This window comes from Epithele typhae (genome assembly GCF_022376455.1).
Source record: "Epithele typhae strain CBS 203.58 chromosome Unknown BXZ73scaffold_49, whole genome shotgun sequence".
NCBI lineage: Eukaryota > Fungi > Basidiomycota > Agaricomycetes > Polyporales > Epitheliaceae > Epithele > Epithele typhae.
Window position 1 is genome coordinate 15,821 of NW_025954240.1, and position 25,743 is coordinate 41,563.

General features: G+C 59.6%; 11 protein-coding genes across 11 annotated transcripts; 5 read left to right on the plus strand and 6 right to left on the minus strand.

Annotated features, from left to right (window-relative positions):
* Nucleotides 1–66: 66 nt before the first annotated feature.
* On the plus strand, nucleotides 67–1,002 carry BXZ73DRAFT_51466 (uncharacterized protein; the record flags this gene model as incomplete). The annotated part of the gene is made up of 1 exon (XM_048020634.1): nucleotides 67–1,002. One exon carries the CDS (start codon nucleotides 67–69, stop codon nucleotides 1,000–1,002), a length of 936 nt encoding a protein of 311 aa, XP_047874895.1.
* Nucleotides 1,003–4,742: 3,740 nt separating this feature from the next.
* BXZ73DRAFT_51576 (glycoside hydrolase) lies at nucleotides 4,743–6,625 on the minus strand (the record flags this gene model as incomplete). The annotated part of the gene is made up of 11 exons (XM_048020657.1): nucleotides 4,743–5,010; nucleotides 5,067–5,212; nucleotides 5,263–5,330; nucleotides 5,390–5,512; nucleotides 5,564–5,630; nucleotides 5,691–5,732; nucleotides 5,800–6,040; nucleotides 6,104–6,129; nucleotides 6,184–6,296; nucleotides 6,350–6,367; nucleotides 6,436–6,625. 11 exons carry the CDS (start codon nucleotides 6,623–6,625, stop codon nucleotides 4,743–4,745), a joined length of 1,302 nt encoding a protein of 433 aa, XP_047874896.1.
* Nucleotides 6,626–7,324: 699 nt separating this feature from the next.
* Nucleotides 7,325–8,522, minus strand: BXZ73DRAFT_51542 (uncharacterized protein; the record flags this gene model as incomplete). Its single annotated transcript, XM_048020650.1, has 5 exons — nucleotides 7,325–7,425; nucleotides 7,488–7,891; nucleotides 7,945–8,036; nucleotides 8,092–8,264; nucleotides 8,321–8,522. 5 exons carry the CDS (start codon nucleotides 8,520–8,522, stop codon nucleotides 7,325–7,327), a joined length of 972 nt encoding a protein of 323 aa, XP_047874897.1.
* Nucleotides 8,523–9,340: 818 nt separating this feature from the next.
* On the minus strand, nucleotides 9,341–9,903 carry BXZ73DRAFT_51574 (ubiquitin-conjugating enzyme/RWD-like protein; the record flags this gene model as incomplete). Its single annotated transcript, XM_048020656.1, has 2 exons — nucleotides 9,341–9,714; nucleotides 9,774–9,903. Coding segments are annotated over 2 exons (504 nt in total), but the record flags the coding sequence as incomplete, so codon positions are not given.
* A 496-nt stretch (nucleotides 9,904–10,399) lies between these two features.
* Nucleotides 10,400–11,383, plus strand: BXZ73DRAFT_104197 (histidinol-phosphatase; the record flags this gene model as incomplete). The annotated part of the gene is made up of 3 exons (XM_048015813.1): nucleotides 10,400–10,558; nucleotides 10,606–11,163; nucleotides 11,219–11,383. 3 exons carry the CDS (start codon nucleotides 10,400–10,402, stop codon nucleotides 11,381–11,383), a joined length of 882 nt encoding a protein of 293 aa, XP_047874899.1.
* Nucleotides 11,384–11,951: 568 nt separating this feature from the next.
* BXZ73DRAFT_51498 (glycoside hydrolase) lies at nucleotides 11,952–13,831 on the minus strand (the record flags this gene model as incomplete). The annotated part of the gene is made up of 11 exons (XM_048020639.1): nucleotides 11,952–12,237; nucleotides 12,304–12,443; nucleotides 12,497–12,564; nucleotides 12,624–12,746; nucleotides 12,807–12,873; nucleotides 12,926–12,967; nucleotides 13,022–13,262; nucleotides 13,313–13,338; nucleotides 13,392–13,504; nucleotides 13,560–13,577; nucleotides 13,642–13,831. 11 exons carry the CDS (start codon nucleotides 13,829–13,831, stop codon nucleotides 11,952–11,954), a joined length of 1,314 nt encoding a protein of 437 aa, XP_047874900.1.
* A 1,888-nt stretch (nucleotides 13,832–15,719) lies between these two features.
* On the plus strand, nucleotides 15,720–16,529 carry BXZ73DRAFT_51524 (uncharacterized protein; the record flags this gene model as incomplete). Its single annotated transcript, XM_048020644.1, has 2 exons — nucleotides 15,720–16,043; nucleotides 16,143–16,529. Coding segments are annotated over 2 exons (711 nt in total), but the record flags the coding sequence as incomplete, so codon positions are not given.
* A 2,260-nt stretch (nucleotides 16,530–18,789) lies between these two features.
* BXZ73DRAFT_91643 (uncharacterized protein) lies at nucleotides 18,790–19,643 on the plus strand (the record flags this gene model as incomplete). Its single annotated transcript, XM_048026052.1, has 2 exons — nucleotides 18,790–18,983; nucleotides 19,034–19,643. 2 exons carry the CDS (start codon nucleotides 18,790–18,792, stop codon nucleotides 19,641–19,643), a joined length of 804 nt encoding a protein of 267 aa, XP_047874902.1.
* A 511-nt stretch (nucleotides 19,644–20,154) lies between these two features.
* BXZ73DRAFT_24354 (uncharacterized protein) lies at nucleotides 20,155–20,798 on the minus strand (the record flags this gene model as incomplete). The annotated part of the gene is made up of 3 exons (XM_048017690.1): nucleotides 20,155–20,355; nucleotides 20,415–20,643; nucleotides 20,704–20,798. Coding segments are annotated over 3 exons (525 nt in total), but the record flags the coding sequence as incomplete, so codon positions are not given.
* A 729-nt stretch (nucleotides 20,799–21,527) lies between these two features.
* BXZ73DRAFT_51558 (P-loop containing nucleoside triphosphate hydrolase protein) lies at nucleotides 21,528–22,605 on the plus strand (the record flags this gene model as incomplete). Its single annotated transcript, XM_048020653.1, has 3 exons — nucleotides 21,528–21,675; nucleotides 21,747–22,243; nucleotides 22,318–22,605. The coding sequence occupies 3 exons, from the start codon at nucleotides 21,528–21,530 to the stop codon at nucleotides 22,603–22,605; spliced, it is 933 nt and encodes a 310-aa protein (XP_047874904.1).
* An 825-nt stretch (nucleotides 22,606–23,430) lies between these two features.
* BXZ73DRAFT_91646 (uncharacterized protein) lies at nucleotides 23,431–24,175 on the minus strand (the record flags this gene model as incomplete). The annotated part of the gene is made up of 4 exons (XM_048026053.1): nucleotides 23,431–23,483; nucleotides 23,597–23,885; nucleotides 23,955–24,053; nucleotides 24,101–24,175. 4 exons carry the CDS (start codon nucleotides 24,173–24,175, stop codon nucleotides 23,431–23,433), a joined length of 516 nt encoding a protein of 171 aa, XP_047874905.1.
* Between the last annotated feature and the right edge of the window lie 1,568 nt (nucleotides 24,176–25,743).

Here is a 25,743-nt window from a genome sequence, read left to right on the forward strand (position 1 = left end):
ACATCCATGTCTGACCCGTATATCCGACTCACTCCAGATCACCAGGCTGCTTTGCGAATTCGAAGTATGTACCCCACCCGCCACTGGCAAGCTTGGGTGCTCGACAGGGCGAAGCAGAACGCCTCTTACAGCTGCGCGCTCCTCTCTGCTTACAACGCCGCCGCACTTATCAACCGGTCTCTCCCTCCCGAGGTTCTCATGGAGGTGTTCGGCCATTTGGACCACAAGACCTACAGCGGCATCCGGCTCCTTCACGTGTGCCGCGCATGGCGCGTCCTCTTGCTCAGCACTTCCGAATACTGGGCGAACATGTGCCGAATCGCGATGGAGCACACGGACGACACCGAGCCTCGTAGCACTCGCGTCCGCGAGCGTGACGAAACGTTCTTGCGCTTATCTTCCCCCCGGCATATTGGCCTCAGTATATACCAGGTCGCTATGAGCACACGCGAAATCCTTGCTCCTCATGCACATCGAATCTCTTCTCTGTGGCTCAGCGTTTCCACCAATATGTTTCCCACCTTTCAGCGGTTATCTGAGTCTGATTTCCTTCAGCTCACTTCGCTCTCCTGCCATCACGCATCCAACTTTCGAGACCCGGAACCGTCGGTGTCTCGACTCTCACGTCGACATTCTTCTGGTACAGCCTTTCCGCGGCTCCAAACTCTCGCTATATCACCCTACTTCCTCCATGTCTTCAGGATCACGAAGCTACCCGTTCTCTGCACGCTGCAGATCGAAGGATGCCTTTGCCTCTGGTGTACATTCGGCCCTCCCGGGACGCACATCCAGCAATCACTCATGTCGCTCCTCCGCAGTGTTCCCACCCTCACCAACCTCGCTTTTCTTGATATTCGCATGAATCTCTCGCAGCTGTCCGGAGAAGTCTCCTCCACACCGCTACCTAACCTCCAGACCCTCTCTTTCAACGTCACCCAGTCTTTTTCTGGCGATAGCCTCATCCAACGCCTCGAGCCCCCCTGGGTGTGCTCGTCCAGATGAAGGCGACCAGCCTCCGAGACTTCCTCCCCGCCCCGTACCCCTCCGTCTCCTCGCTCCTCATTCCCTTCACCCGCAACGTCGCGCGCCTTTCTGTCGTCTTCTCAGCTGGTTCCAGTGGCTGCGTGGTGAAGGGCTGGTCTCCAGCTGGCGTCCTCCGCCTCGACTTCGACCTCATCACCGCCGGCGCCGACGCCCTCGCATCCGCGTTCGTCGGCGTGTCCGGCTCGATCACGGACCTCGAGCTGCTCGTGCCCGATCTCCCGACGCACGCCCACATCTTCCCCGAAAATTCGCTCCGCGGCCTCGTCGCGGCCTTTCCCGCCGTTACACGCCTGGTGACCGCGCGCACGTCGCCATTCGACCTCCTCCAGGCTCTCAGCGCCCCGGAGCCCACCCGGGCGGACCCGCTCCCATGCCCGCACCTGGAGGAGCTCGGCGTCCGCTGGCAGGTCGTGCGCGAAGACGCGAAGGCGTGGGACCAGCTTTCGCGACGCGTGTTCGGGCAGCTGCAGGCCACGCTGCGCGGCCGGAGCGCGGCGGGTGCGCGCCTCGGACGGTTGGGCTTCCACGTCGGGGATCTGCACATCAGCAAAATGGGCGCGGAAACGGTAGCGTCTGATAGTGGACGAGGGCATTCGTAGCGTACCATAGTTAGTGATAGCGAAGACAATAGACGGTAGCTGAGCATCCAAGTACTGCAGTAACTCATAGTGTATTATCGTCTGCTTCTTCCACTATCAAATGATGATCGTACCTCGCGGACAGTGCTATCATTTCTGGGTGCGCGTGCGACCATATATCGGTCATCTGCGGCGCATGAAATGATAGCACCTCACGATAAAGTGTCAGATTTAGCGGAGGAGATGACAGATAACTGCGGAACACTATCGCCTTCCGTCGCACACTGGGGCGCACGTATAATTCCAATCGCACAATAATCCATTCGGGGTAAATACGAAACAGCCGGTATTCTACGCAACGGAAACATGAGCAGAACAAAGAACTTACATGGTCGGCGATGTGGTCAAGCTTGAAGCCTCTCGTCCAGCACGTCTCCCCGAATTGACGGAGTGTTCCCTATTGTGAGTACTATCGGAGTGGTCAGTAATGTAGAAAACTCGTATCTGGGGATTGCTTACCTGATAGAGAAATCAATGTGGAGAGCGCGGAAAGGTCGGTTGAGCGCGGCAAGATAGACAGATCGGGCATGGGGGGCGCCATGGGCGCGAAAGGGTGAATTGGTTGGGCGTGGAGAGGTGGATGGTTGCGTCGGGGAAGGGGGAGGGAGGCGGGAGAAGTCAGCGGGAACGGCCACAGGGAGCGCGGAGGAAAAGAGACGCACCCGGGTCCCGGGAGAACTGGAATACCTTCACGAGCCGGATCGTCCCCTCGACAGAGCAGCCCACGGGGAGGTCGTTGATCGTAATTTACTTTTCCAGCTCCACCAAACGCACAATCAGTCGTGATTCCCGGACGTATGCCGCTCCATCAAGGACGTACCTGAGGGTACCCTATAGGGTCGATAATGAGGAGCCCACAGAGGGCGATCCCCTCGTCCTCGATGAGGACACCGTAGTCGTGGGAGACAGACATGTGGACCGACTCGAGACCGCTGCTTGCGCGGGGCAATCGCCCAGGTGAAGTGCGAGTACTGTGACTCGTCGGTCGAGGCCGCTGTGGACTTGGTGGAATGAGCGGCTGTAGAACTGATCTCGGTAGAGAAGGAAGAGGAACACAAACCAGTGAGCTGCTGCCTCTGCAGAACGGGTGGCTGCTCGGGGCGGACGCGTCGCGCGCGTTCAGCAACGCCTACCGGAAGCGGTCGCGCGCAGATCTAGCAGCAGGAGCCCAGGATGCGCGGGTTCGACCATACGGTACACCGTGATATCCTGCTCGCCTGCCGCGCTCGGACGTTCTGAAGACATACCTGTACACCGTGCTCTCACGGAGCCGGTGGCTGCCGCACCGCCTCCATATCGCCTTGAATCCCCAGTGGCAAGCAAATGGTCAGTGTTGGGTCGCTGGCTCGCATGGGAGCGCGCGGCGCCGCGTCGAAACTGTCGGCGAGGCTGAGGAATCAGGCCTCACATGTGACCGACCCGTGTCCATAAGCAATGTAAGTACTCAAGCGTACCTTTGTACCCGCAGTCTTGAGGGCGCAGGTTTTCGCCGGTGTGAGTGCGGTGTTAAAAGCCATGTCGATGTCGACAGAAGTGTGTATGTGAGCGAGCCTATGCTGATGAGTGAGGAAGAACTGACCGTGTCTTGATACATCGCGCGCGAGTGTGAGTGGCACATTGCGCTTGGGGGATGATGGTGGTCGCAGATAAAGCCCAGTAGGCGCGCAACCCAGCACACGCGCCCGTGTCTGGAAACAATAGAGAGGCCAAAGCGGGACGCCACTGTGGCGCCGCCGCATTGGGTCACAACAATTAGCAAAGAAATCACTGCAAGCAACTTTTAGACTTCAGAATGTCGCTACTAACACGGACCTCTGTACGTCTCGGGCCCCAGCGATGTATATATCTTGACTTAACTCTCGACCCCTCGCCCAGTGCCCTGTGCGAGAGTTTGCCGCGCAGCTCGTGACAATGAGAGCATCAAACAGAGCGCTCCGCTGACTCTCGTAGTGGTGGTCCGCGGAGTAGGCCTTGCTCCAGTTCACGAGCTCGCGCTCGCATGTAAATAGAGCAACGAAAGGGATAAAAGGCGTCAAGAAAGATTAAGGGAACAGAGGATGGGGCTCGCCATCGATGCCGGACAGAGGACTCCGCGCGCGGCGCGTAAGCGGAACAGGCGCCCGCGCTGACGTCCGTCCGCATATCGTCGCGCGCATCGCGTTCTCTGCCGCGCGCAGTGTTCGCGTCCTCACGAGCCGACCGTATAGCTAAATACGAACCTCTTATGCACCCCGCGCGCCCCGTGATTCACCCTTGAAGGAGCGCATGATCGTTTACTATCATCGACTACAGCCTTCTGTTCAAGCTACTTGTGCCTGTAGTATATCCATCATATCCTGTCTGCGGCCACAATATTTGATCGAACCTCATAGTAAAGACGAATGAATACCAGCTGCTACCGTTCTGCTACCATCACTTGTTGCGCAGACAATAGACGACCTGTCCCGATATGGCAGTGTCGCGTGCTATCGGGCGCTACCGTCAAAAACACCTTTTGCTGATGCAGTGCGTGGCGGCGTCGGTGGTCTTGCCTCTGCATGGAATCGAGGAGCGCATCTGGGAGCTCGTTGTGGACTTTGTGGAGGATGTAGATGTTACGTCTCATCTCGATTGGCCTGCGAATTGGTAGTGCGCGGTGTTTGTGCTCAACGCAAATGGTACTCACATACTCGTGTCGGTTTATTCGAAGGAACATGGCCAAGATATCTCTCGAGGCTGCCCAGTTCCAACCTAAAGCCCATGTGCAGGTTTACCTTCGCAAACTGGCTACCGGCTACCTGCTCAGTCGACTTCTCGCCCCTAGTAGCGGGCCCCCACTGTGTCTTGGCGGATCTCCTAGCCACAATTTACTGTATGCACCGTTCCAAGCAGCCAATGTCAATGAGTCCATGGACCGAAGAGTTTGGTGGCGATCACAAGCAACATCGGAGTCCAGAATCTGATGTACATTTGTACAAGTGTTTCCCACTTCATCCCGATTTTGCGCTGCACCGAGCCTCACAAACCACTCACCCGCGAACGCGGTGGAAGCGGGCGCTAAGGCGCCCCCTTTTCCACGAGTCATAACTCTCCTGCAGCCCTCCGCGAGCTCGAGACAGGGACGGCCTTGAAGACGCGCACGCCGTGGGTGACGACGTCCACGGACATGCTGCCGGAGACGTCGGCGACTTTGGCGCCCCACGCGCCGTCTGCGTCCTTCTGCCAGAGGTCGTACATGGTGAAGGTGCCGGAGCCGAAGGCCGCGCCCTGATCGGTGAAGATATCGAGCAGGGATACATTGACGGTCTGGTTCGAGGGCGAGGTGTTCATGACGGCCCATACAAACTGGCTGGAGGGATTGTAAACCCGAAGAGGTTCGCCAAAATATTGATATAAAAAGCGTACTTGTTGACGAGGCTACCGGACCACAGCTCGAGCTGGCCACCTCCGTCGACGGCGTGGATCCACATCTGGCTAGCTGGGGAGCCATTCGGGTCCTGGTTCACTGCGATGATGGCGTCGTTGGTGATTATCGACAACGTGTCGGTATCCTGGGAAGAATGTCAGCTGTGCGTATATTTGGGCCAAAGGATCCCCTGACCATGCTTGTGACGTCATTTCCGAGGATGAGCGGGCTCTTCGCAAGAGCCCACATCGAGAAGTGGGTCACTGGGTGCCGGCTGAATGAGAAAAGACCATCCCGGGTGGCCAACAGAAAGCGCAGTCACCGTATTCGTCGAACGTCATGCCGCCGTTGCCGATTTCGAGCATGTCGAGGTCGTTCCACTTCCCAGGACCTGCCTTCTGCAAGAGAGGCGCCGCAAAGTCGATAATCCGGGTCATTGCGCAGTCTATCGGCGGAGTCAGGAGCGTGTACCGCAAGTTAACGAGGGGTGTCATACGGAAGCCAGAGAGCTTGCAATCGAGCATGTCCGTGCACGGGCATCGTGAATCGTAGCGGTCGTAGTTCTGCGTGCGCGAAGTGAGCGGGCCGGAAACGAGCGGACCGGGGTCACGCAATGCACGCACATCGTAGATGTCGCCGGAAATGCGCCAGCTGTTCGCGATGTCCTGCACGCGTGTGTGAGGATGGCTCGTTAGTGGCCAGCCGGGCGCGCGAAGAGCGGCTTCTGCTTACGACCGCGAAGTTCCACGGCCCGTCTTCGCCCCAGTTGCACATGGAGTACAGAATGGGCCGGCCCGTCGCGTTCAGCGCGCGTGACATGTTGTTGTACCGCTCGTACGAGATGAGCGGCGTCCCGGCGCGCCCTTCGTTGTAGCAGTTGTCGTACTTGAGGTAGTCGACGCCCCAGGACGCGTACGTCTGCGCGTCGATCTCCTCGAAACCGAGCGAGCCGAAGCGTCCGCCGCAGGTGGAGCTGCGCCGAGCACCCATCTCAGTCGACGCGACCGACGAACGTGGGCAGGAACCTGGTGCTTACGTTCCAGCACTGCTGTAGATGCCGAACTACATGTCGGTCAGGGACAGAGCGAACATGTAAGGATGAAGAGCCATCCTTACCTTGAGACCCATATCGTGCACTTTGTCGGCTAGATCTTTGATTCCGTTGGGGAACTTGCTTGGGTCAGCGACAGGCGCGCCAGTACTGGCATCTCGAGCGTCCGCTTGCCAGCCTGACGCGAGGGCTTGAGTCTGGAACCCGACCGTATGCATGCAGGCTACTCACAATCATCCACAAGAATGTCTGCACGAGGGGAGAAAGAGCCAGAGTTGAGGTCTGGGGGCACATAAAGAGACGAGGCAAGAACTCACATTCATAACCCAACGCCGTCAGATTGTTGGAGACGACGGCCTGCGCAGCACTGAGGATGGTGTCCTCGTTGATCCCGCACCCAAAGTGGTTCCATGTGTTCCACCCCATCTGCGGTGTCCTGGCGAGACCATTGTTCATCGCCCGGACCGCGGGCAGCGCGAGGGCAAGTGAAAGCAGCGAGCGCGCCATGGGCAGGTAAAGGACGGTCGCACTGGCGTCGGACACAGGCGGAAGGGAGCATGACGTTCTTATATGCACGTCCCAGAGCTGTACGAGACGCGAAGCGATGGAAGAGTCGGTAGAGGTCAAGTGGAGAGAGTCAGATGACGGCGTACTGGATGGAGCGTCGGCGGGATGCTTCCGCACCAAGTCACAAGGTTGCTTCTGTGTCTTCTTCGGCCAGGTTCAGCGCTTCAGCAGCGTGTCTAGTAGACTGACACCTTTGACGGTCCCACTGCGTGGAGGATGTGGAGTTCATAAGTTGATCCACTAGCGCCGGGCGCCTCAACGCGACTATCCAAGCCACCGACACAGCAGTTCCAACAGCAAAACACGAGACACATGGGATAAAGCGGGAAGAGTACAGGGATATATGGTGGTAGATGGGTGCACTTCTCAGGGAACACATGTGAATGCTACGGAAGGTCATGGTCTATGTATGTAGGCGAGCCAAACTTCAGTCCGCCGGGAGTGGGTCGAGTATGTGGTGTAGTGTAACCTCTCTAGAGAGAGCCACACGTCTTCGACTTCTGGTATTACACAGTGGGGTGAGATAGACGCGGGTGTTCGAGGCGACAGCCTCCAATGGACAACGGGTTTTTCGTAAGGTAGGGAGCCGGAAGACGGGGCGAAGATGTGATAAATGATACTGGCGACCGGAGACGACGTTCATGCAAAGCCATTGAAGAACTCAATGAGCTTAAAGAAGCCCCAGATGCAGCCGCCTGAGATGATGGGAAGGGTCAAATTGTCATCCAAGGAGCCCAGATCTACGGAACAACGAAGCGAGTCAACATCGCACAAGACGTGAAGTTGCATGACGTGAACGTACCTAGGGCCTCGGCCGTGCCGGATATCAGACCGCTCACTACGCCAAGGGTGGTCAGCCCAAGCCAACGGCCAAGCGGAAGATCAACGCTCTCGACCCAGTTGATGCCCTGCTGAATTAAACTTGAGGTGGCAGGGACAGCCTCTTGAACGAGAGCAAGAGTCTCGAGAGGGAGATGGAAGTTGAGCTGGGCGTCGTGAACAGGGTAGCAGAAGCCCCAGAAGGTGACGGTAATAGCGGCACCGGTGACGGAACCGGCGAGGAAACCGGCGAAGGACTTGCGGGGTGCAAGAGGAAGGCGGGCGAAGGGGACGAAAGGGATGAGGGAGATGGAACGGGGAAGAGGTGGAGTGTATCTGCCCCACAGACGGCCGAAGGTGGAAGCGGCGGTGTCAGCCCATGAGAGACTGCAGGGAACTGGGCGTCAGCTAGGTTCAATACGACGTGAGACGAGACGCACATGAGAATGGAGACGGTGGCGATATCCAGAGGATAGACGGAAAGGACAAAGAGGACACCTGTGATGTACCAGATCACACCGTTGGTTGATTTCTGCAGACCAGAGACGGGTCAACAAGGGATAGACGAGGGAGACAAGCAAGCGTACTTTTTCGGACTCGCGCATAAGGAAGCCGACGACGCGCTCATAGAGCTTCTCGAAGCGAGAGGAATTGAGGCGGAGGACGTCTAGGGGGACAATGAGGCAAAGTGCGAGGCTGAGGGCGTATATGACGACGCGCGGGTTGCCTTGGGCCGCATAGAGGTACCAGGTAAAGAAGCCTGGAGGACGTAGTTTGACATTGGAGTACGAGCCAGAACGAGATGGTGAGACGCACCGATAGAGGAGTGCAGAGTCTTCCGGGGAATTTCCCAGTCTACAGGCTTTGGGGTACTCTTGGAGGGCTTGAGCCTCGCGAGCTCTGCGGAGGTGGCTGAGTGCGTGCGGGCCTTCTTGCGATGGCGAACGGAGTGCTTGGGGGCATCACCGTTGGTGGCTTGGGTTTGTGACTGGCGCGAGCTGGGGCGGTCTGTGGACATCTGCTTCGACTGGCGGCGAGGAGGAAGGGATGGTGAGCGGGCCTTGTTGGAGGATACAAAAGGGATTTTGGTCGAGGTGAGCCCGATGGAGTGGTCAAGGCCGAGCGTGAAAGCATCGTTGGCGGGGAGCGTCATCGTGTCGTGGCCGTCGTGGTTCGTCGGGTGTGGACCCAGTGGTGATTGGGTGCGGTGGCCGAGGCGAGGAAAGAGTAGGCGGGAGGGAGGGGAGGCGGAAAGGAGGAAGAGGCGGAGGAGGAGGGAGGAGATGAGGAGAACTTGGCCGGGGCAACGCGCTGTTCGTTCATCCGGCCTCCGCGCCTTGCCGGATCAGGCACCGGCTGAGGCCGCCCCGCACACGACTATCTCGGCCCTCGCCCCCGCAAGCAGTGGCCCCGCGCGCGGACAGCGACCTCTGCGCTGCCGCCGACGGCCGAGCCCGCAGGAGGCCTGAGAGGGACACATTCGATCGCCTGGCTACATATCGTGGCTCACACGACCGCACTGCGCACGCCACCCGCGAACGACGGACTCAGTGGCATGAGCTGCTCATACCGTCGTTGGTTATCGCACCACCGGACTGCTGGAGGGGATGAGCAAGTGATGTCCATTCTAGCCACCCCTGGCGTTCGCCGGCGGAAAAGAGGATACCAATGTCGGATTATGTCCAATGTACAATACCATACAGATCCGTGTCTTCCCGCTCTTCCCTAGTCTCCCCGAGGCAGACCTTCCACATACGAAGGCTCTTCCCACTCCTACCCTCCGCCCATACCGCCACAAACGATACCCAAAGCCGGGATGAGGTCCGACTGCAGCCCCTACGCTTGTCCACCAGCGGGGTCCTGGTCCATCGCCGCCTGCTCGTCGGGGTCCAGCCAACTGTCCTCCACTGTCGCGCGCACTCGCCGAACATACTCCTTCATGTTCTCCCGGTAGAGCTGCGCTGCCTCCGCGTTCGCAGGACTGTTCGGGTTCGGGTCGTGCAGCAGCGACTGGATCGACGTCAGAATCGCCGCTACATCGTATGTCGGCGACCACCGGTTCTGAAGGATGTCCAGACAAAGCTCCCCGTTCGCGTACACGTTCGGATGGAACATCCGCGACAGGAACTTGACTGTCGGCGGCTTGTTGGGGTACGACTCGTCGAACGTTAACGTCAGCTTAAACGTTCCGTCCTCGAACGGCGTATCTCCTGCAGTCGCTCACTCAGCACTCCTCCGAATTCGAGCGCCACTGACAGTGAGCACTCACCAGGTCCGAAGATGACGGCATTCCAAAGCATGATGTTATCTGGGCAGGGGCTCCCCGAGATCCCTTCTGGAGGCTCGGTCGACAGCCTCTTGAAATCCCGAATGAGGCGGCGGCGGCAGTTGGTCGACTGTGTCCCAGGTGAGTGGATGCGCGGCAGCAGACATCCGGTATACGCACCATAATTGTGTTGTGATAGTTGGGATGAGACGGTGTGGAGAGTGGATGAGAGAGAGAGAGCGCGCGGAGGAGATGAACGAGAGGGAAGGTTGTAGTCAGAAGAGGAAGGGCGAAGGGCACAGTGGCGCTGGTTGTCGACCTGGCTCGGCCTCACTGTCAGCCCACGGGCTTTCCTCCGTTCCCCACCGACGGACTCTTTGGTCAGTCTGCCGCTTGCACCTTGTCTTCGCTCCCGCTCCCCTCGACCCGTGTTGGCCAATTGTCCGTTTGTGCAATCTATGCGTATGTCTTCTTCTGTCTGAACAGTGTGCCCTATCGCCGCCCGTCCTCCAAATCCAACTATCGCGATCTAGTTGGGCACACCTCGCGGTATTTTGCTTCCCTCGCGCACGACCAAGACATCCTGGTCAAGGCTGCGACCTGCGCGAGCGGCAGTCCGTCTCAGTGTGATGCCAGTCAGCCATCATTCTCACTCAGGCCAGTTCTGCAAGCACGCAGTTGGAACCCTCGAAGATGTCATCCTTCAAGCGATCGCCCAAGGCTTCGTGGTCTACGGGCTGACCGAGCACGTCCCGCGCTATCGCGCAGACGATCTCTACCCCGAGGAGGTCAGTCCAATCCCTCTCTACCTGACTCCTTTCTCAACCACTCGCAGTCCGACCTCACCCTTGATGCTCTCGCCGGTCAATTCGAGGCCTTCTTGACCGAAGCACATCGTCTGAAGGCCAAGTATGCGGACAAAATCAATCTACTTGTCGGTCTCGAAACCGAGTCCATCACTGAACTCGATCTCTCCGGCCTCGCATCCCTCCTCGCCCAACACACCGACCAGATCGAGTACATCGTCGGCTCCGTCCACCACGTCGCCGGGATCCCCATCGACTTCGACCAGCCGACGTTCGCCAGCGCCCTCACCAGCTTCGCCCCGGACCCTTCTTCCCCTGCCGAGCCGGCCACGACGTCCGCCTTCCTCTGCGCGTACCTCGACGCCCAGCACGACCTCTTGCGCCGCTTCCACCCCGAGGTCGTCGGCCATCTCGATCTCTGCCGACTGTACACCCCCGTGCTCCGCTTCGCGGACTTCCCCGCCGCCTTGGAGCGCGTGCGCCGCAACGTCGCCTTCGCAGTCTCGTACGGCGCGCTGTTCGAGCTCAACGCGGCTGCGTTCCGCAAGGGGTGGGACGCGGCGTACCCCGCTCCAGACGTCGTCGAGGTGCGTCGTTGTCCTCTGTATTGTGCGACGGGGGTTTTGACCTTTGGTCATCCAGATCGTGCTCGGCGCGGGTGGGCGATTCACCCTGTCCGACGACAGCCACGGGCCCCATGCGGTCGGCCTGAATTACCACAAGTTGTTGGAATATGCGCGCCGCGAGGGCATCGGGGAGCTCTGGACGTTGGAGGCTTGCGGTGAAAGGAATGCGGAGGGCGGCTGACGGTCCCGCGACGGGTGGAGGGCGACTGGTGGGAGCACTCGTTCTGGCAGCAGTTCGAAGCCAAAACGTAGGTGGGAGGGGGCGTTAAAGGGTAGATTCAGCTGGCCGCCGCTCTTGAGAGAACTACCGGCCAACCCCAAGTGAAGTAGTGAACTGCGGAAAGAACATCACAATTCAGCGATTGAAGACAGCACGGACCAATCACTGGACGAAGCATTGGGGGGTATCTTTATTGTACGCGCGTACTAACACTACTAGAGCCAATATCGCTGGCTTTTATGATAACTGCGGTCATCGTCCGGGGACATCTGAGCAGTGTCCAGATCCAGTAGCCTTCCAGGACAAGGCAGAAGGCTCCCAGTGTCCTCCGATTACACTCTGCGTCCCACGGCAATCCGATCCACCGCACGCTCTCTCCGCGACTCTACCTCTCAGCGGTTTGCCTAAGGGTGCTCAGCGGCATATACCACTGCTTCTTGAGGTTCTCCTCCGCCCATCCTCGCCGCATGTAGAAGAAGACGACTCCCCCTACGAGGAGCGCGGCGCCGACGAGGACGGGCGCAAGGAGTCATAAGTGCTTCTCCGACTCCCGCTTCGCGCTCCCCGCACTCTCCAGCGGCGCGGGCGTCGCGCGGAAGACCCTGATGGAGTGCGTCGCGACCTCGAGGGTCAAGTTGAACTGCGCCTGGCCGGCGGGCGCGCCCCAGTTGTCGGTCTCGTCTTTCATCCAGAGGTCGAAGAGCTTGAAATTTTGCCGGGCGTAGTAGCGGCCCTGGTCGTAGAAGACGTCGGCGAAGTCGAGGTAGACGGTTTGGGTCGTCGGGGAGGTGTTGAGGACGGTGAAGATGATGGAGCTGGAGGGTGAGATGTGATTGGCATAGGTCTTTCCTTAGAGAGGAGAGGACGATGGGAGGACTGACTTGTTCGCGGTGCCGCCGGACCAGAGCTGGATCTCACCGTCTTTCACCGGCTTCTTCCAGCGCCGAGTGATAGGACCGTTGCCGTCCTGGTTGATAGCGATGAGGGCGTCGTTGGTGATGATAGTGAGCGTCTGTGGTGTCTGTACGGTGTCGTTAGTGTGTGTCTGGGAATCGATCCACACCATCAACCCACCATGCTCGTGACGTCGTTTCCGAGGATCAACGGGCTCTTGACGAGCGCCCACATAGAGAAGTGGGTGACTGTGATGCGATGCCAGAAGCTGTGTAAGTTGTAGTTGTGGGTCCGGCGTACGACTTACGTTGTTCATATAAAGTCATGTCGTCATTGCCGATCTCGAGCATGTCGAGGTCGTTCCAGTGACCACTCCCTGATTTTTGGCCGATGGGTGCAGAGAAGTCCAGGATTCTCATCACCGAGCAGTCTAAACGCAGAAATGATCAAAATCAAAACATGCTCATATAGAATACGCCTTGATACCGACGGAAGCCCGCAAGTTTGCAGTCGAGAACGTCCGTGCATGGACATCGGATATCGAAGTCATTGTAGTTCTGGAAGTAACGTAAATTCGTGGCATGAGTGTGTAACTGGCAAAGTGCTTACAGGATATATATCTCCAGATATGCGGTAGCTGTTTGCGATTTCCTATTCAAATGCTCAGTGGAGGGTCGAGTTGTCGAATTTACAATAGACGCTTACGATAGCAAAGTTCCAAGGACCATCCTCTCCCCAGTTGCACATAGAGTACACCATGGGTCTTCCTGTTGCGTTTAGTGCCATGGACATGTTGTTATAGCGTTCGTAAGAGATCATAGGGGTTCCGGCGCGACCCTCGTTATAGCAGTTATCATACTTGAGGTAGTCGACACCCCACCCAGCGTACGTCTTGGCGTCGATTTCCTCATATCCGAGGGAGCCAAACCGACCAGCGCATGTATATCTGCATTTCGTGTCAGTACAGTTCTTGAATGCGTGGTCCACGAGACTAACGTGCCGGCACTGCTGTATATGCCAAACTGCACAGACTGTGAATACTCAAGCTCCAGATATCTGACTGAGAGCCGCACACCTTGAGACCCATGGCGTGAACCTTGTCGACTAGGTCCTTCATACCATTGGGAAATCTACCCTTGTCCTCGACGGGAGCCCCTGTTTTGGGATCCCGGGTGTCCGCTTGCCAGCCTGGACAGGGGTATGGACTAAGCGCCAGAGAGCATGACAGCATACAAGCACTCACAGTCATCGACGAGAACGTCTTTGGGGAAGAACGCGGGTTGAATGAGAGAAAAGACGAAGGATCGGAAATATATGGTGCGCACATTCGTAGCCCAGGCGGGTAAGGTTGTAGGAAATCATAGACTTTGCGGCCCTGAGGACGATGTCCTCGTTGACGCCGCACGAAAAGTAATTCCATGAATTCCAGCCCATTGGAGGAGTCAAGGCAAGACCATTTCGAAGCGCCAACGATGCAGAAAAGAACGAAGCAAGAGCGAGGAGCCGGGGCACCATGACGGGCAGAAGGCACGGCGCAAGGACGTGGACGAGTGTGAGGAAGGGGCGGGTTCCGGCCTTGAGACGAGGAGAGCACCACCGTGGGAGACGCTTTGAAAGCGGACGTGCGATATTGTTCGGTGTCGCCTCGGGGACAGCTTCACTTGAGGGCGTGGCGCCAAAGGTGTTGCCCGTCAATTTGGCCGACGGCTGGGAGTGGCCGCTGGGCGCCATACAAAGACTCGCCTAATGTCCGAACAAACGCGAATTCCCTACGCCGATAATCAAGAAATGTTAGATTTAGCCAGGATAGCTTCTCACACATCTATGTGTGGGATTTCGCGTCCCCAAGCGCAAGCTGCGTCCAATTGCCTCCAGGAACTCCGACTCGGGAGCAGTCTGACCTGGTCTGACCCGTCTTGGCGGAGACAGCGCTCCATTCCGAATTTGGGCATTTCATCTTGCGCAACTTGAATGCGGTAACTAAGTTCTCCAAGACGATGGGTCTCCGTAAGGTTGGCCTAGGGGAGACTAGGGTCTCCGTGCCGTTGTGCGTCGCGGCTGAGCACCCTGCTCTCGGCAAGAGCTCATCATAAGTAGCAGGGTGCCCAGAACTCAGCACATGGCCAGACATAGGGCAGTGTAAGCCGGTCGATGGGAGGGCTAGTCTCGGATCCAGCCGTTCGAATGTCGCTGTTTCATCAAAGTTCCCATCACCGCTGTTACTTGAATTATCCCCGTACCGCCCCCCGCAACATCCCCCCATCCCCTCCAGACTTCCTGAATAGGGAGAACATATCAAACATTGAGTGCAGACAGAGGATTGAGCACGCGCAAAGTTTAGCGGGCGTGCTCAGAGAGACTCTCTAAAGGTCGGGAACGAGACTAAGACAGAATGAGCGTGGACGTACGGTGCCTCACTCGGTCGGCTAAGCTGAGTTGATTTCGAAACAGCCCTCATGAGCGCTTGAGCCCGCATGCTTAATAATCAAATGGCGATCAACTGGCGCTTCTCGGATCGCCCACGTACGGTCATATTTACCCGCGTCTAGTAACGATGCAGGGGCACGTGGGCTTGGCGATGGCTAATCGCGCCTCGGCGATACTTCACCCTAGCCGGAGGTGCGTTCATCCATCTTTACTCTCGCCGTTTGCTTTGGTCGCCCACGGCTGCCTCTACATACGCTCTGGGCGCATACTCACACGGCGACGAACACCGAACACATACCGACACACCAGCTGCAGACGCGGCGCCGTCGTTTTCCTGTCATTCATGCCTATCTCGTGCTCGCGCTGCCCCACCGACCCCTTTGTGCTGCGACGAACGTCATGACGTTCTCTGCAGCACGCAGATTAAATTGGACGAGGCGGTCTCTCCTTTGCTCGCTTCTCCTCTGTCCCAATGCTCCTCATGGCAGATCCTGACCACAGAAGCTCTTCTCCCGACAGTCTCTCAGCTCTCATGGACTACGTTTCCCGCTTATCTACCGGGGACATTGACAAACTTCTCTCCAAGAATGCAGGTGATGGCCAAGTCAGCGATGAAGAAATGGCCATGGCTCTCTTTGTGGATGAAGCACTAGGGATTCTCAACTTCCGCAGAGACCGTCGCGGAGGCAGCGTCGATGAGATTGCAGACGACCTATTTGATATGGAAGAAATGGCGAGGTACGACCATCTCATGGCCGCCGCGCTTTCCGAAGGCCGCGACCCTCCTCCCCGTCCTCCACGTCGAAGTCGTGTCCGCCGTAGCGATCCCTCTGCCGATTCTGGCAGGTAAGCACTTATTCTTCTGCTCTAGATCACGACCGTTGACGATGGTCTACCGACTTCATCCCATGCCTCTTCTGCATGTCCCTCCGCCGTCCCCACGAACACCCCTAGACCAGCCTCTCCTAGGCCGGAATGTGTCATATGCGGCGACGCAATCCGCGGAACGGTAGTCTCCGTGTCGTGTGGCCACTCCCTCGACATCGCCTGCCTATGTGCCATGTTCGAGCGCGCTTCGCACGACGAGTCTCTCTTCCCTCCGAAATGCTGCCGCACCCCGATCGAGCTCGCCCCGGTACAGCACCACCTCCCAAGCATACTCCGTACCCGATACGCTCACAAGCAGGTCGAGGTCACGACTGCAGACCGCGTGTACTGCCACACCCCGACCTGCTCTGCCTTCCTCGGCCCTCACAAAGCGCATGACGCCGCCGCCGCCGCCGCCGCTCCCGGGCCTTCTGTCTCTTCTTTCTACGGCAGGTTCCACGGCCAAAGCAGCCAGAGCGCAAAGGGCAAGGGCTCCGACCCCTCCTCGTCCTCGGCGACAGGCTCCGCGCAGGGGCACTACGTCTGCACCGCGTGCGGCGGCCGCACGTGCACGAGCTGCAAGACGGCCGCGCACCCGGGCCGCGCGTGCGCCGAGGCGGACCTCCAGCGGGACGTGCTCGCGCTCGGGCGCGAAAAGGGCTGGCAGCGCTGCCCGGCGTGCCGCCACCTCGTCGAGCTCAGCCACGGCTGCCACCACGTCACCTGCCGGTGCGCGCAGCAGTTCTGCTACCGGTGCGGGATGGCGTGGAAGATGTGCGTCTGCCCGTCGTACCGCGTGGTGGGCGAGCCTGGCGCGGTTGTCGCCGGTGGGCCGCCGCCCGCCGCCCCAGTCGCGGCGCCGGCTGTCGTCCAAGCGCGGCGGGCCCTAGTCGCAGCACGACCTCCTGCCGGACCATGACGGTAGATAAGCTGGCTGCTGAGGCCTGAGGGGGCCTGCGGACCGCTTTTTGACAGTCAAAGTTTGTACGATAGGTAGTACGCACGCGTAAATCTTGCACAACGGCCGCCTTTGCTATCCAAGATTGAATTGATTGATTGATTGAACAATGATTACAGATATGCGTCAAGCGGTCTTCATCTCACTATCCCTGGGTGGAAGTGTTGCCGTTCCTGTTATATGGTCCATTCTTCGCACTGTCGAGCGATGGTCAGGCGATCGCTGTGTGATCACCGTGTGGATCAGGTGTAAGTTCTCTCTCTACAATTGTCCCTATGTCTGTGGAGTTCTCTTCATGAGTTTCACCCCTAAAGCAGGTAGCATGATGTGCTGCTTTCATTTTCAGGGTCAGCGGCGTACGTCGCAGCCATGGGAGATCTGCTTATCAGCGTTGCCGCGGACGAGAATTCCGGGTGGACTAAGGGCCACTTCTCCATTCTCTGCCCGACGTGCCCGATCCGTGAGATCCACATCACGCGCTTATGTCCGGAAATCCAAATCGGCATTGCAAGCCGAAGATCTTGTAAGCGGGTTTTGATTAGATTGCATTGCATTGCAAGCCCTTGCGAGGCGCTCAGGTTGACTTGCGATGGCATTGCAAGCTCAGTAGCGCCTCGCGAGAGATTACAAGGCGTCTGAAGTTATTGCAAGGACTTACCGCACGTGGGACCATATTGTAAGGCCTTGCGACATCGCGGACCCCCGAGCCGACGACGAGGGACTTAGAAGATTTCGTGAGTGCGCGCCTTTTCAGCGCTCCTCTCTCTGCTTCCACCACGTCAGTCCCCCTTCGTCCTCCTCTTCCACTCCCTTCTCGGTTTGTTGTATCCATCGCCACTCCACATGCGTGGTGTCGCATTCAGGTTTGTGCCGTGTTCCTTCGCTGCCCTTCTGTGCTGATTATTTCCCCTCCATATCCAGGTTCGATATCGGACAGTCGTGCTGGCACTGGGGAGCGGGTCAGACCATGGACAATGATTAACGTATGTGTATGCTGCCTGTCTGCATGTGCCTTGCTGATATATTCTCGGTCAAAACAGGGCTCATGTCTCTTCTCGTGTGAACTTCTCGTGTGAATGCCATCCGGCCGCCATGCACAGTGCAGTTGACGGCGGTCACTGCTGTGGCCCGCTAGGTGCCTGCGTAGTGAAGTAAGTTGTCTATTAATGAGCGTGGCACCCTATATGCTATGTCATCATTTCTGTCTCTCCACCTCGTTGTTCATGCGTCTGTATTAGTAGTTCTTTGTGCTGTACTGGAGTTAAACGAACAGAATGATTATATTAGATTACTGGATTATAACGGGTGCACAAGCGGTAATCGACAATTGACGCAAGCCTGAACACCCAATTGACAGGCAGGCTGACACATTGTGATCTCGGGTAGCCTTATTGCAAGACGACAAAAGACGCGCGACTGCGTTGCGAGCTATTTCGCTTGGATTGCGATGCCTCGCGAGACCAATCAGCCCGGTAGCGCTTGCGACGCATTGCGAGACGCCGCAATGCCGATTTGGATTTCCCGACATAGTAGCCGGTTGACGCGCCTCCCTGGCAGGGTCGTGCGTTCCTGCACTCTCTCGTCCTCACTCTGGCTCCAATGCTGACCAGGGGGCATCGGGAGGACTGTGGCGACACTTGTAGTATGTAGTACAGTATGTACGAGCTCGTACGTAAGATCTACTGTATTGTACCATTTCGAATTGATCGAACCGCCGTTTGGAGCGTGACGGCGGGTTCGGTCGGGCGTATTCGAACTTCGACCGGGCCGTCCGTGACGGCCCGGAAATTTCGAACCCATCATCGAGTTTTGGGCACTTTTACGCCCAAACCGAGCGGGCGCCGGCAAGCGCCCGCGAGATGCTTTCGAACTTCGGCCTTGTGAGCCGTGACTACCCCCGAAATTTCGAACTTTTGGACGCTCTTGTGACGCGTGACGTTCGATTAATACGAAATGGTACAGTATACTATTCTCCGACTTGAGCGCGGCGTGACAGTTCCGTGACCGCACGCGTCGTGTCGCGTCAACGCGTCACGTCTTGAATTCGTCGCTCTCTGGACGCGCTCACTGGCTGCTTGGCCTCTGTCCATCCGCCTCGACTCGCCGCTCCCTCGCCGTGCCCGTCTCGCCCCCACCTCGGCACTACCCCCCAACATTCAAAGTATACTGGCTCTGCTGCTGCGCTCGCCTCTCCCGCCCCTCGGACCCCGCGCCGCGCACGATGAACCCCGGCGCGAGCCAATTCGGCGACCTCGCGACCCAGCTCCTCACCGAGTCCCGGCGCTCGACCGCGACGCACACCCTGCTCAAGTACAACGACGTCCTCGTCCGCGCCGTCCTCCGCGAGCAGCGCGACCTCGAGGCGCGCATCGAGGCTGCGCTCGCCTCCGCCGCCTCCCAGTCCGAGTCCGAGTCGCAGGAGACCGCCGTGGACGACGGCGGCGGTGGGGCGCGGCGCGGGAGAGGCACATGCCGACCGTGCTCCTCTACCAGACCGCGATCCTCCGCAACAAGCGGTGCCTGCTCGCGTACCACGCGCACCGGATAGACCTCCTCAAGGACCTGTACTGGGCCGTCGGCGGCGCGCTCCCGCTCCTCCTCGCCCTGCCGCCCGCTGCCGCCCCGAACCAGCCGAACGCGAACGCGAGCGCCGGCGCCGGGGACGCGAATCCGAACGCGGGAGGAGGGGGAGGGGGTGGAGGAAGTGGAGGAGCGGCGTCGGCGTCACTAGGCGCGGCGCCGCAAGACGTCCGCTCGAAGCTCTCGCCGCACGAGGTCGACTTCCTGCGCTCGTACGCGGCGTCGCTCCTCACGCTCCGCACCGAGTCGCTCGCCGCGGGCGGGGGCGGCAACGGCACAGGCCGCGAGAGGGCCGGCGCGGCGGAGGACGTGGACGTGCTCGCGCCGATCACGCACCCGCCGAAGGACCTGCAGGTGACGGTGCGGGTCGTGCGCGACTGCGGGGTCGTGCACACCGAGCTCGGCGCGATCGACTTCCGGCGGGGGCATCGGTTTTTGGTGCGTCGGGCGGACATTGAGCACCTGATCGTGCAGGGATTCTTGGAGGAGTCGTAGTGGGACGTCGGGTGGGGGCGCTGGAAGGGCTTGGGCGAGCGCAACACATTGTATTCTACCTCATCGTAAATTGGATGCATGCATCATGTCTGGTGTGCCGGAGTACTTGGCCTACACGCGCACGGATCGCATTTGCATTAAAGACCTCCAAGCCCTTGGCGAAACGTCGTACCAACCCGGTCGAGACCCTCACATTCGAGCCCAGACACGCCACACACAGGATCGTTGTTTCCAACCGTTTCATCAACATTACGACACGCACAGCCCGTAGACGAACAAGACTATCTACAATGACCGCACGAGCGCAGTTCACAGCAACGGCAACAGGTAGGCGTGGCTAAACGACAAGCCGGGGTATGGAGGTCGTAGGGTAAAACAAACGAAGGCGGTGGGAGGACAATCTGCTGGACATCGACGGATGGGGGCGCGGGAGGACGCACGCGGCCCACTCGGAATGGGGCTGGCCCATCGGGGCTGGGAGATCGCTCGCCAGGAAGGACTGGGGGGCTGCTTAGAGCTCGTCGCAGAAGGGGATCGAGTCGTCGTCGGAAACGACGGTGATCATCACCGACGCGGCTGACGAGGTCGTGGACGCGGTGGACGCAGCATTGGTGACAAGGGAGACGGAGGTGGCCGCGGTGGACGCAACATTGGCGACAAGGGAGATGGAGGTGGCCGCGGTAGAGACGACCTCGTTGGCGACGCAAAGGACCTAGAGGGAGGAAGGTGAACACTGGGGGGAACGGACAAGAGGTGAGAAGGGGAACGAACCTCGCCGATGTAGAGGTTATCGCAGGCGTCGTCGATCTGAGGGTTGTTGTGGGTGAGCATGGTGGAGTTGATAGAGTAGGCTGCCTGGATAGCCTCGCAGCTGTCGTCGGCGATGACGACGTGGGTGGAGGTGCAGTCCTCGGCCTTGGTACCAAGGCAGAGGGTGGAGCCAATGGCGAGGTTGCCGCAGATGTCGTCAATGTCGGGGTTCACGGCGGCGAGCTGGTAGCTGTACGGGATGCGGTTCGTGAGGGGACTGCGGATGGGGATGGGAAGAAGGGAGACGTACGTGGAGACATTGTTGGCAGCGGAGATGGTGTCGCACCAGTCACCGTCCTTGACGACGTAGGTGCGCGTGCAGTCGCTGGAAGCGGCGAGGGCAGCTGGGGGAATGGGTCGGTGAGGATGAGCGGTGAGAGAGCAGTTGTGGTACGCACTGCGGACGAAAAGAGGGAGGACGGCGACGAAAGCGGCAGCGGCGAACATGGCTCGAGATACAAAGAGGGAGTGTGTGTGCTAAAGGACAGTGGATGGACGAAGCGAGAGGCCGGGGCAGTCGTCGGGGGCGGAGGAGGAGATGGTGAGGGAAGGAAGCTGAGGAGGAGGTGCGCCGTCGGGGGTGATATGCACGCGCGGGCCGAGCCGATCGCTTGGCATGTGCAGGCGAGGCAACCGTCTCGCCCGCCCTCGGCCGGTGTGCGCTCGCGCCTGTCCTCGCCTGCCCCGTCGCTGCCACTGCAGCCTTGGCCGCCGGTGCCTGTGCGCTTTCGTCGCAACCCACAAGCGGCGCGTGTCTCGAACGCAAGCACACCGAGCCATCACTCACTTTCCTCCGTGGTCCGTGCGCCCAGCAAGGCGAGCCCCAGGCCGAGATCCCGACGCCTAACCGACGCCGCCAACTGTCGTCCAGCGCCCCCAACGCGTGGCTTGCCTCGTCGACTTGTCTTGTCCTGCCCGCGTTATGTTCTCCGTCGTCCGGCCCCGCACCCCGCCCTGGGCCACTCCGCCTCGCGCCCTCTCCCGCCGCCCTCTCTCCTCGTCCTCGCCAAGCCGCCACGACAACCCGCTCGTGAGTCCGCCCGGGCCTTGGCCCGCTGCCGCCACCACTGATCAATGCAGGGCCTCCCCAGACGCGGCGCGCCCCCACCGCCCACCATCCCCCGCCGGGGCGGCCCTCCCCAGAAACGCGCCCTCCCGCACGTCGCCCGCGTGCTCGCCGTTGCCAGCGGCAAGGGCGGCGTCGGCAAGAGCACCGTCGCCGGTACGTAACCCCGCACGGTTTAACCATCGGTCCGGCCTTACCCGTTGACGTTGCGCCCCTCTCCCGGACAGTCAATCTCGCGTTCGCCCTCGCGATGCACCCGCGCCCGGGGAACGCGCGCCCACGCGTCGGCATCCTCGACCTCGACGTCTTCGGGCCCTCGATCCCGAAGCTCATGGCCCTTGAGTCCGCGCCCGAGCCCGCGCTCACCGACGCGGGTGCGCTCGTCCCTGTCGTCAACCACGGCCTGCCCTGCATGTCCATGGGCTTCCTCCTCCCCCGCCCGTCCGCTGACGACCCCGCGGACGAGAAGCCGGTCGTCTGGCGCGGGCTCATGGTCCAGAAGGCGGTCCAGCAGCTCCTCTTCGACGTCGACTGGCGCGACCCGGGCTCCGCCGCGCCCCTCGACGTGCTCGTCGTCGACATGCCCCCCGGCACGGGCGACGTCCCCCTCACGCTCGCGCAGCTCGTCGTCGTCGACGGCGCGGTCGTCGTGTCCACGCCGCAGGACGTCGCGCTCACCGACGTCCGCAAGGGCGTCGCCATGTTCCGGAAGGTCGACGTGCCCGTGCGTGTGTTCCGCGTGCTCTCGCTCCCGCGCCTTCTGGCTGACTTCCGTTCCTGGGCTCGTGGGGCGCGCAGATCACCGGCCTGCTCCTCAATGAGTCCCACTTCATCTGCCCGTCGTGCGAGGACAGGCATGAACTGTTTGGCTCCCCAGCCGCCTTCCGTGCGACCGCCGCCCGGTTTGGGGCGGACGTCCTGGGGGAGCTCCCTCTCGTGCAGGGCGTGAGCCAGGTCGGCGACCGAGGGGTGCCGTATATGCTCTCCTCCGAGGCGGACGGGGGTGGGTCCCCGGGAGGGAAGCAGTGGAAGGAGACGATGAGTCAAGTGGCGAGTAAGGTCTGGGATTACCTCGATCGGCGGTGACCCAACATGCCTAGGTTGGATTACGATGCACAGTGCAGTGTTCTAATATCACACACTTAATGCATAGCCATTCGCTCAGACAGTGCACCAACCACTGCGTTTTCACCTTCTGCCTCGGTCGAGGCAATGCCCGCGATGGCCTGGAGAGGGCCTGCTAAGGGCAGCTAGAGAGTGTACTCTATGTAGTAGGTGTGAGTAGGGACACGGCAGGTGAGGGGAAGGGGCCGGGGAAGAGAGGGGGAGGCTCGACAAGGTGACGCTCAGGAAGCTGGACGAGCCGGGGTTGAAGCTTTGAAGTCAGGGTGCTTGACCATGGGGAGACGACGGGATCAGGGAGTTGATGGGCTTCGTCTGGGCTGTACACTGAACCAATTATATATAGGCAAGGTATTGTGGTATACAGAGGCGAGCTTGACGTCCAAAGGCGACACTGGCGGTTTATATGCGTAAGTCCTGGAAGAATCACAGCCGCCAGGCCGGCGCATGGTCGAGAAACGGGCGCAATGGAGGATGCAGCCAGGTGACGTCCCGCCCCTTCGGGTAGGATTCCCTGCAGTCCATAAGACCTTGCCTTCGAGGGCGTTGAACGAAGAAGACAAAAACAGTACCTTTCGCCGAGTGGTGCGGTGTCGAGCCAAGTGGTGACGAGCTTAAGGACAAATCGGTCGCACATCAACCACACTGAGATCTACCATGATGAGCTCGGGTACGCATTTCCAGTGATCGCAAACGGTTTCTGTTAGCTAGTATTGTACAACACTGGGGACTACCCATCATGAAAAGTACACTGCCGGCTATCCTCTATTCGTATGAGGCCCATAGATTTCAAAGCGCGCGATACCCCCGGCGCATAACGCGCAGCTGTGGCAATGCAGCGACTGCAATGCCGCGACCTCATGCACATGGGGCCGAAGTTGAATCCGAGGGACCTGGACGCGTTCGTCGTCCGGCACAGCGGCAGCCTCGACCGGCGGACCAGCCTCGACCGCACCCTCGCCCGGGTCGTGGAACTGGGGACAGCCGCACTCCTTCCACGTCGCCGCGCACAGGTAGCAGAACTGCTTCGCGCACCGGCAGGTGATGTGGTAGCACCCCTCGTTGAGCTCGACGAGGTGGCCGCAGGCGGGGCAGCGCTGCCAGCCCTCGGCGCGCCCGAGCGCGAGCACGTCCCGCTGCAGGTCCGCCTCGGCGCACGCGCGGCCCGGGTGCGCCGCCGTCTTGCAGCTCTTGCACGTGTGGTCGCCGCACGCCGTGCAGGCGTAGTCGTTTATGAGCGAAGGCTGGAGGAGGGTCCGGCTCTTGCCCTTGCTAGTACTACTCTGGGGCATTGCCCGGACCGGCAGGCGCACTGGGACGGCCGCGCTGTCGTGGGCTTTGCGCGGGCCGAGGAAGGCGCCGCAGGTGGGGATGTGGCAGTAGACGCGGTCGGCGGTCGTGAACTCGCGGCCCTTGTCGGCGTAGCGCGCGCGGAGGGGTGCAGGAGGTGATGTTGCACTGCCGAAACCTCGAGCGGCGTCTGGCAGCACTTTGGGGGGAAGAGCGTTTCGTCGTGCGTAGCGCGCTCGAACATGGTGCGGAGGCAGGGGACGTCAGGGAGTGGCCGCACGGGGTGGATATCACAGGCCCGGAGATTGCGTCTCCGCATATGACGCATTCTGGCCTGGGGAGTGCTGGTCTGCGGGTGTCCGCCGCGAAGGCGGAGCCGTGAGGCGACCTTGTAGAAGACCCGCAGTCGGGGATAAACGGTCTCCAGTTGAAGTCGAGGATAATCTCAGAACTTGTGTCGCTTCCGGGGAAAGCCCGGGAGAGGGTGTTCTCAGTGGTCTAAGAGCGTTTTCAATCCGCCGAACATCGAAGCAAGCTCAGAGAGAACTCACCCAGATGACGAATTATAGTCGTGGTCAAACTCTGGATCATCATCGAAGAGAATGAAGTCGCCTGCAATTTGGGTTCCCCTATTCCCAGACCCCCGGAAGCAGAAAGGCTTGTTCTCACCATAAGGTCGTACATGCTGTCCTCGAAAAGGTCGTCAGATTCGGGGGCACCGATTGCGAGAGGCATCGGCATCACGTGAGGAGAGTGGGATGACGGAGCCCTGCAACATGAGCAGTCAGCACGTTTAAACTCAGGATTGTTTTTGTTGCATACCTGGAGCGATCGCGGTTTCGGCGGCGTACACGGCCTCGAGGTGGGGGGCGAGGAGGCGGCTCTCTGTCTTCTGAAAGAGCGATCGCGAGGAGACGGTCGTACCGCGCCATCTCTTCCATGTCATATAGCTCATCTGCGATGTCATCCTTGTCGCCTCCGCGATCTCGGCGGATGTTGAGGATCCCTTGCGCGTCTTCTGCGAAGAGAGAAAAGGCTATTTCTTCATCGCTCATCACCCCTCCAGCCCCGCGCTTGGAGAGGATGTCGTCAATGTCGTCGCTCGACAACCGCGCGACATAGTCCATGAGAGCCGAAAGACCATCAGGAGAAGAGTTTCGGGTTTGCGAATTCGCCATCGAGAGAAAGGATAGGGTGGAGAGGAGAGCGACGAAGGGATTGCGGCGCTGCCGAGTCCATGGCATACCATTCGGTATGTGCGCCTACTGTGCTGCAGCACCACACGGTCCAGGTGTGGCAGGTTTAGAGTTCTGGGAAACACGATCATGAGACTCGTTGCAAGATAGTCCGCCTGCGGAGTAAGGTATACATGAGACACGCGAACGACAATGAAGATGTACCTCGCATCTGCAGCGGCATATGTACACCTCGCTACCGCAGAATTCAATTGAAGAGGTCGTATCTCGCAGGGTCTTGGGTATCACATAAATGCCTGTTCGTCGTCCCGCACGGGCCGTCCTGGAGAGAGCCGTGGACAAAACAAGAAATGGCTCCCGGAGACCATGATGGAGAGAGTAAGAGATGCGGCTCGGGAAGAGCGCTCACGCTCCGAGCACTTGGCACTTGGACCGCCATGCTCCAACATATAGATGCGACTGCCCATCATGCGCCGACCGACCGCCGAGTTGCTGCTGTTCCGTCCGCCCAATTATGTGTTTTGCGCGTGCGGACGCACCCCGGCTCATTTATCTCCTCCCCTCTAAGCGTCGCATTCAGTGGGTTAGTATAGCAATAGTGTACAGCTCGCCTCGC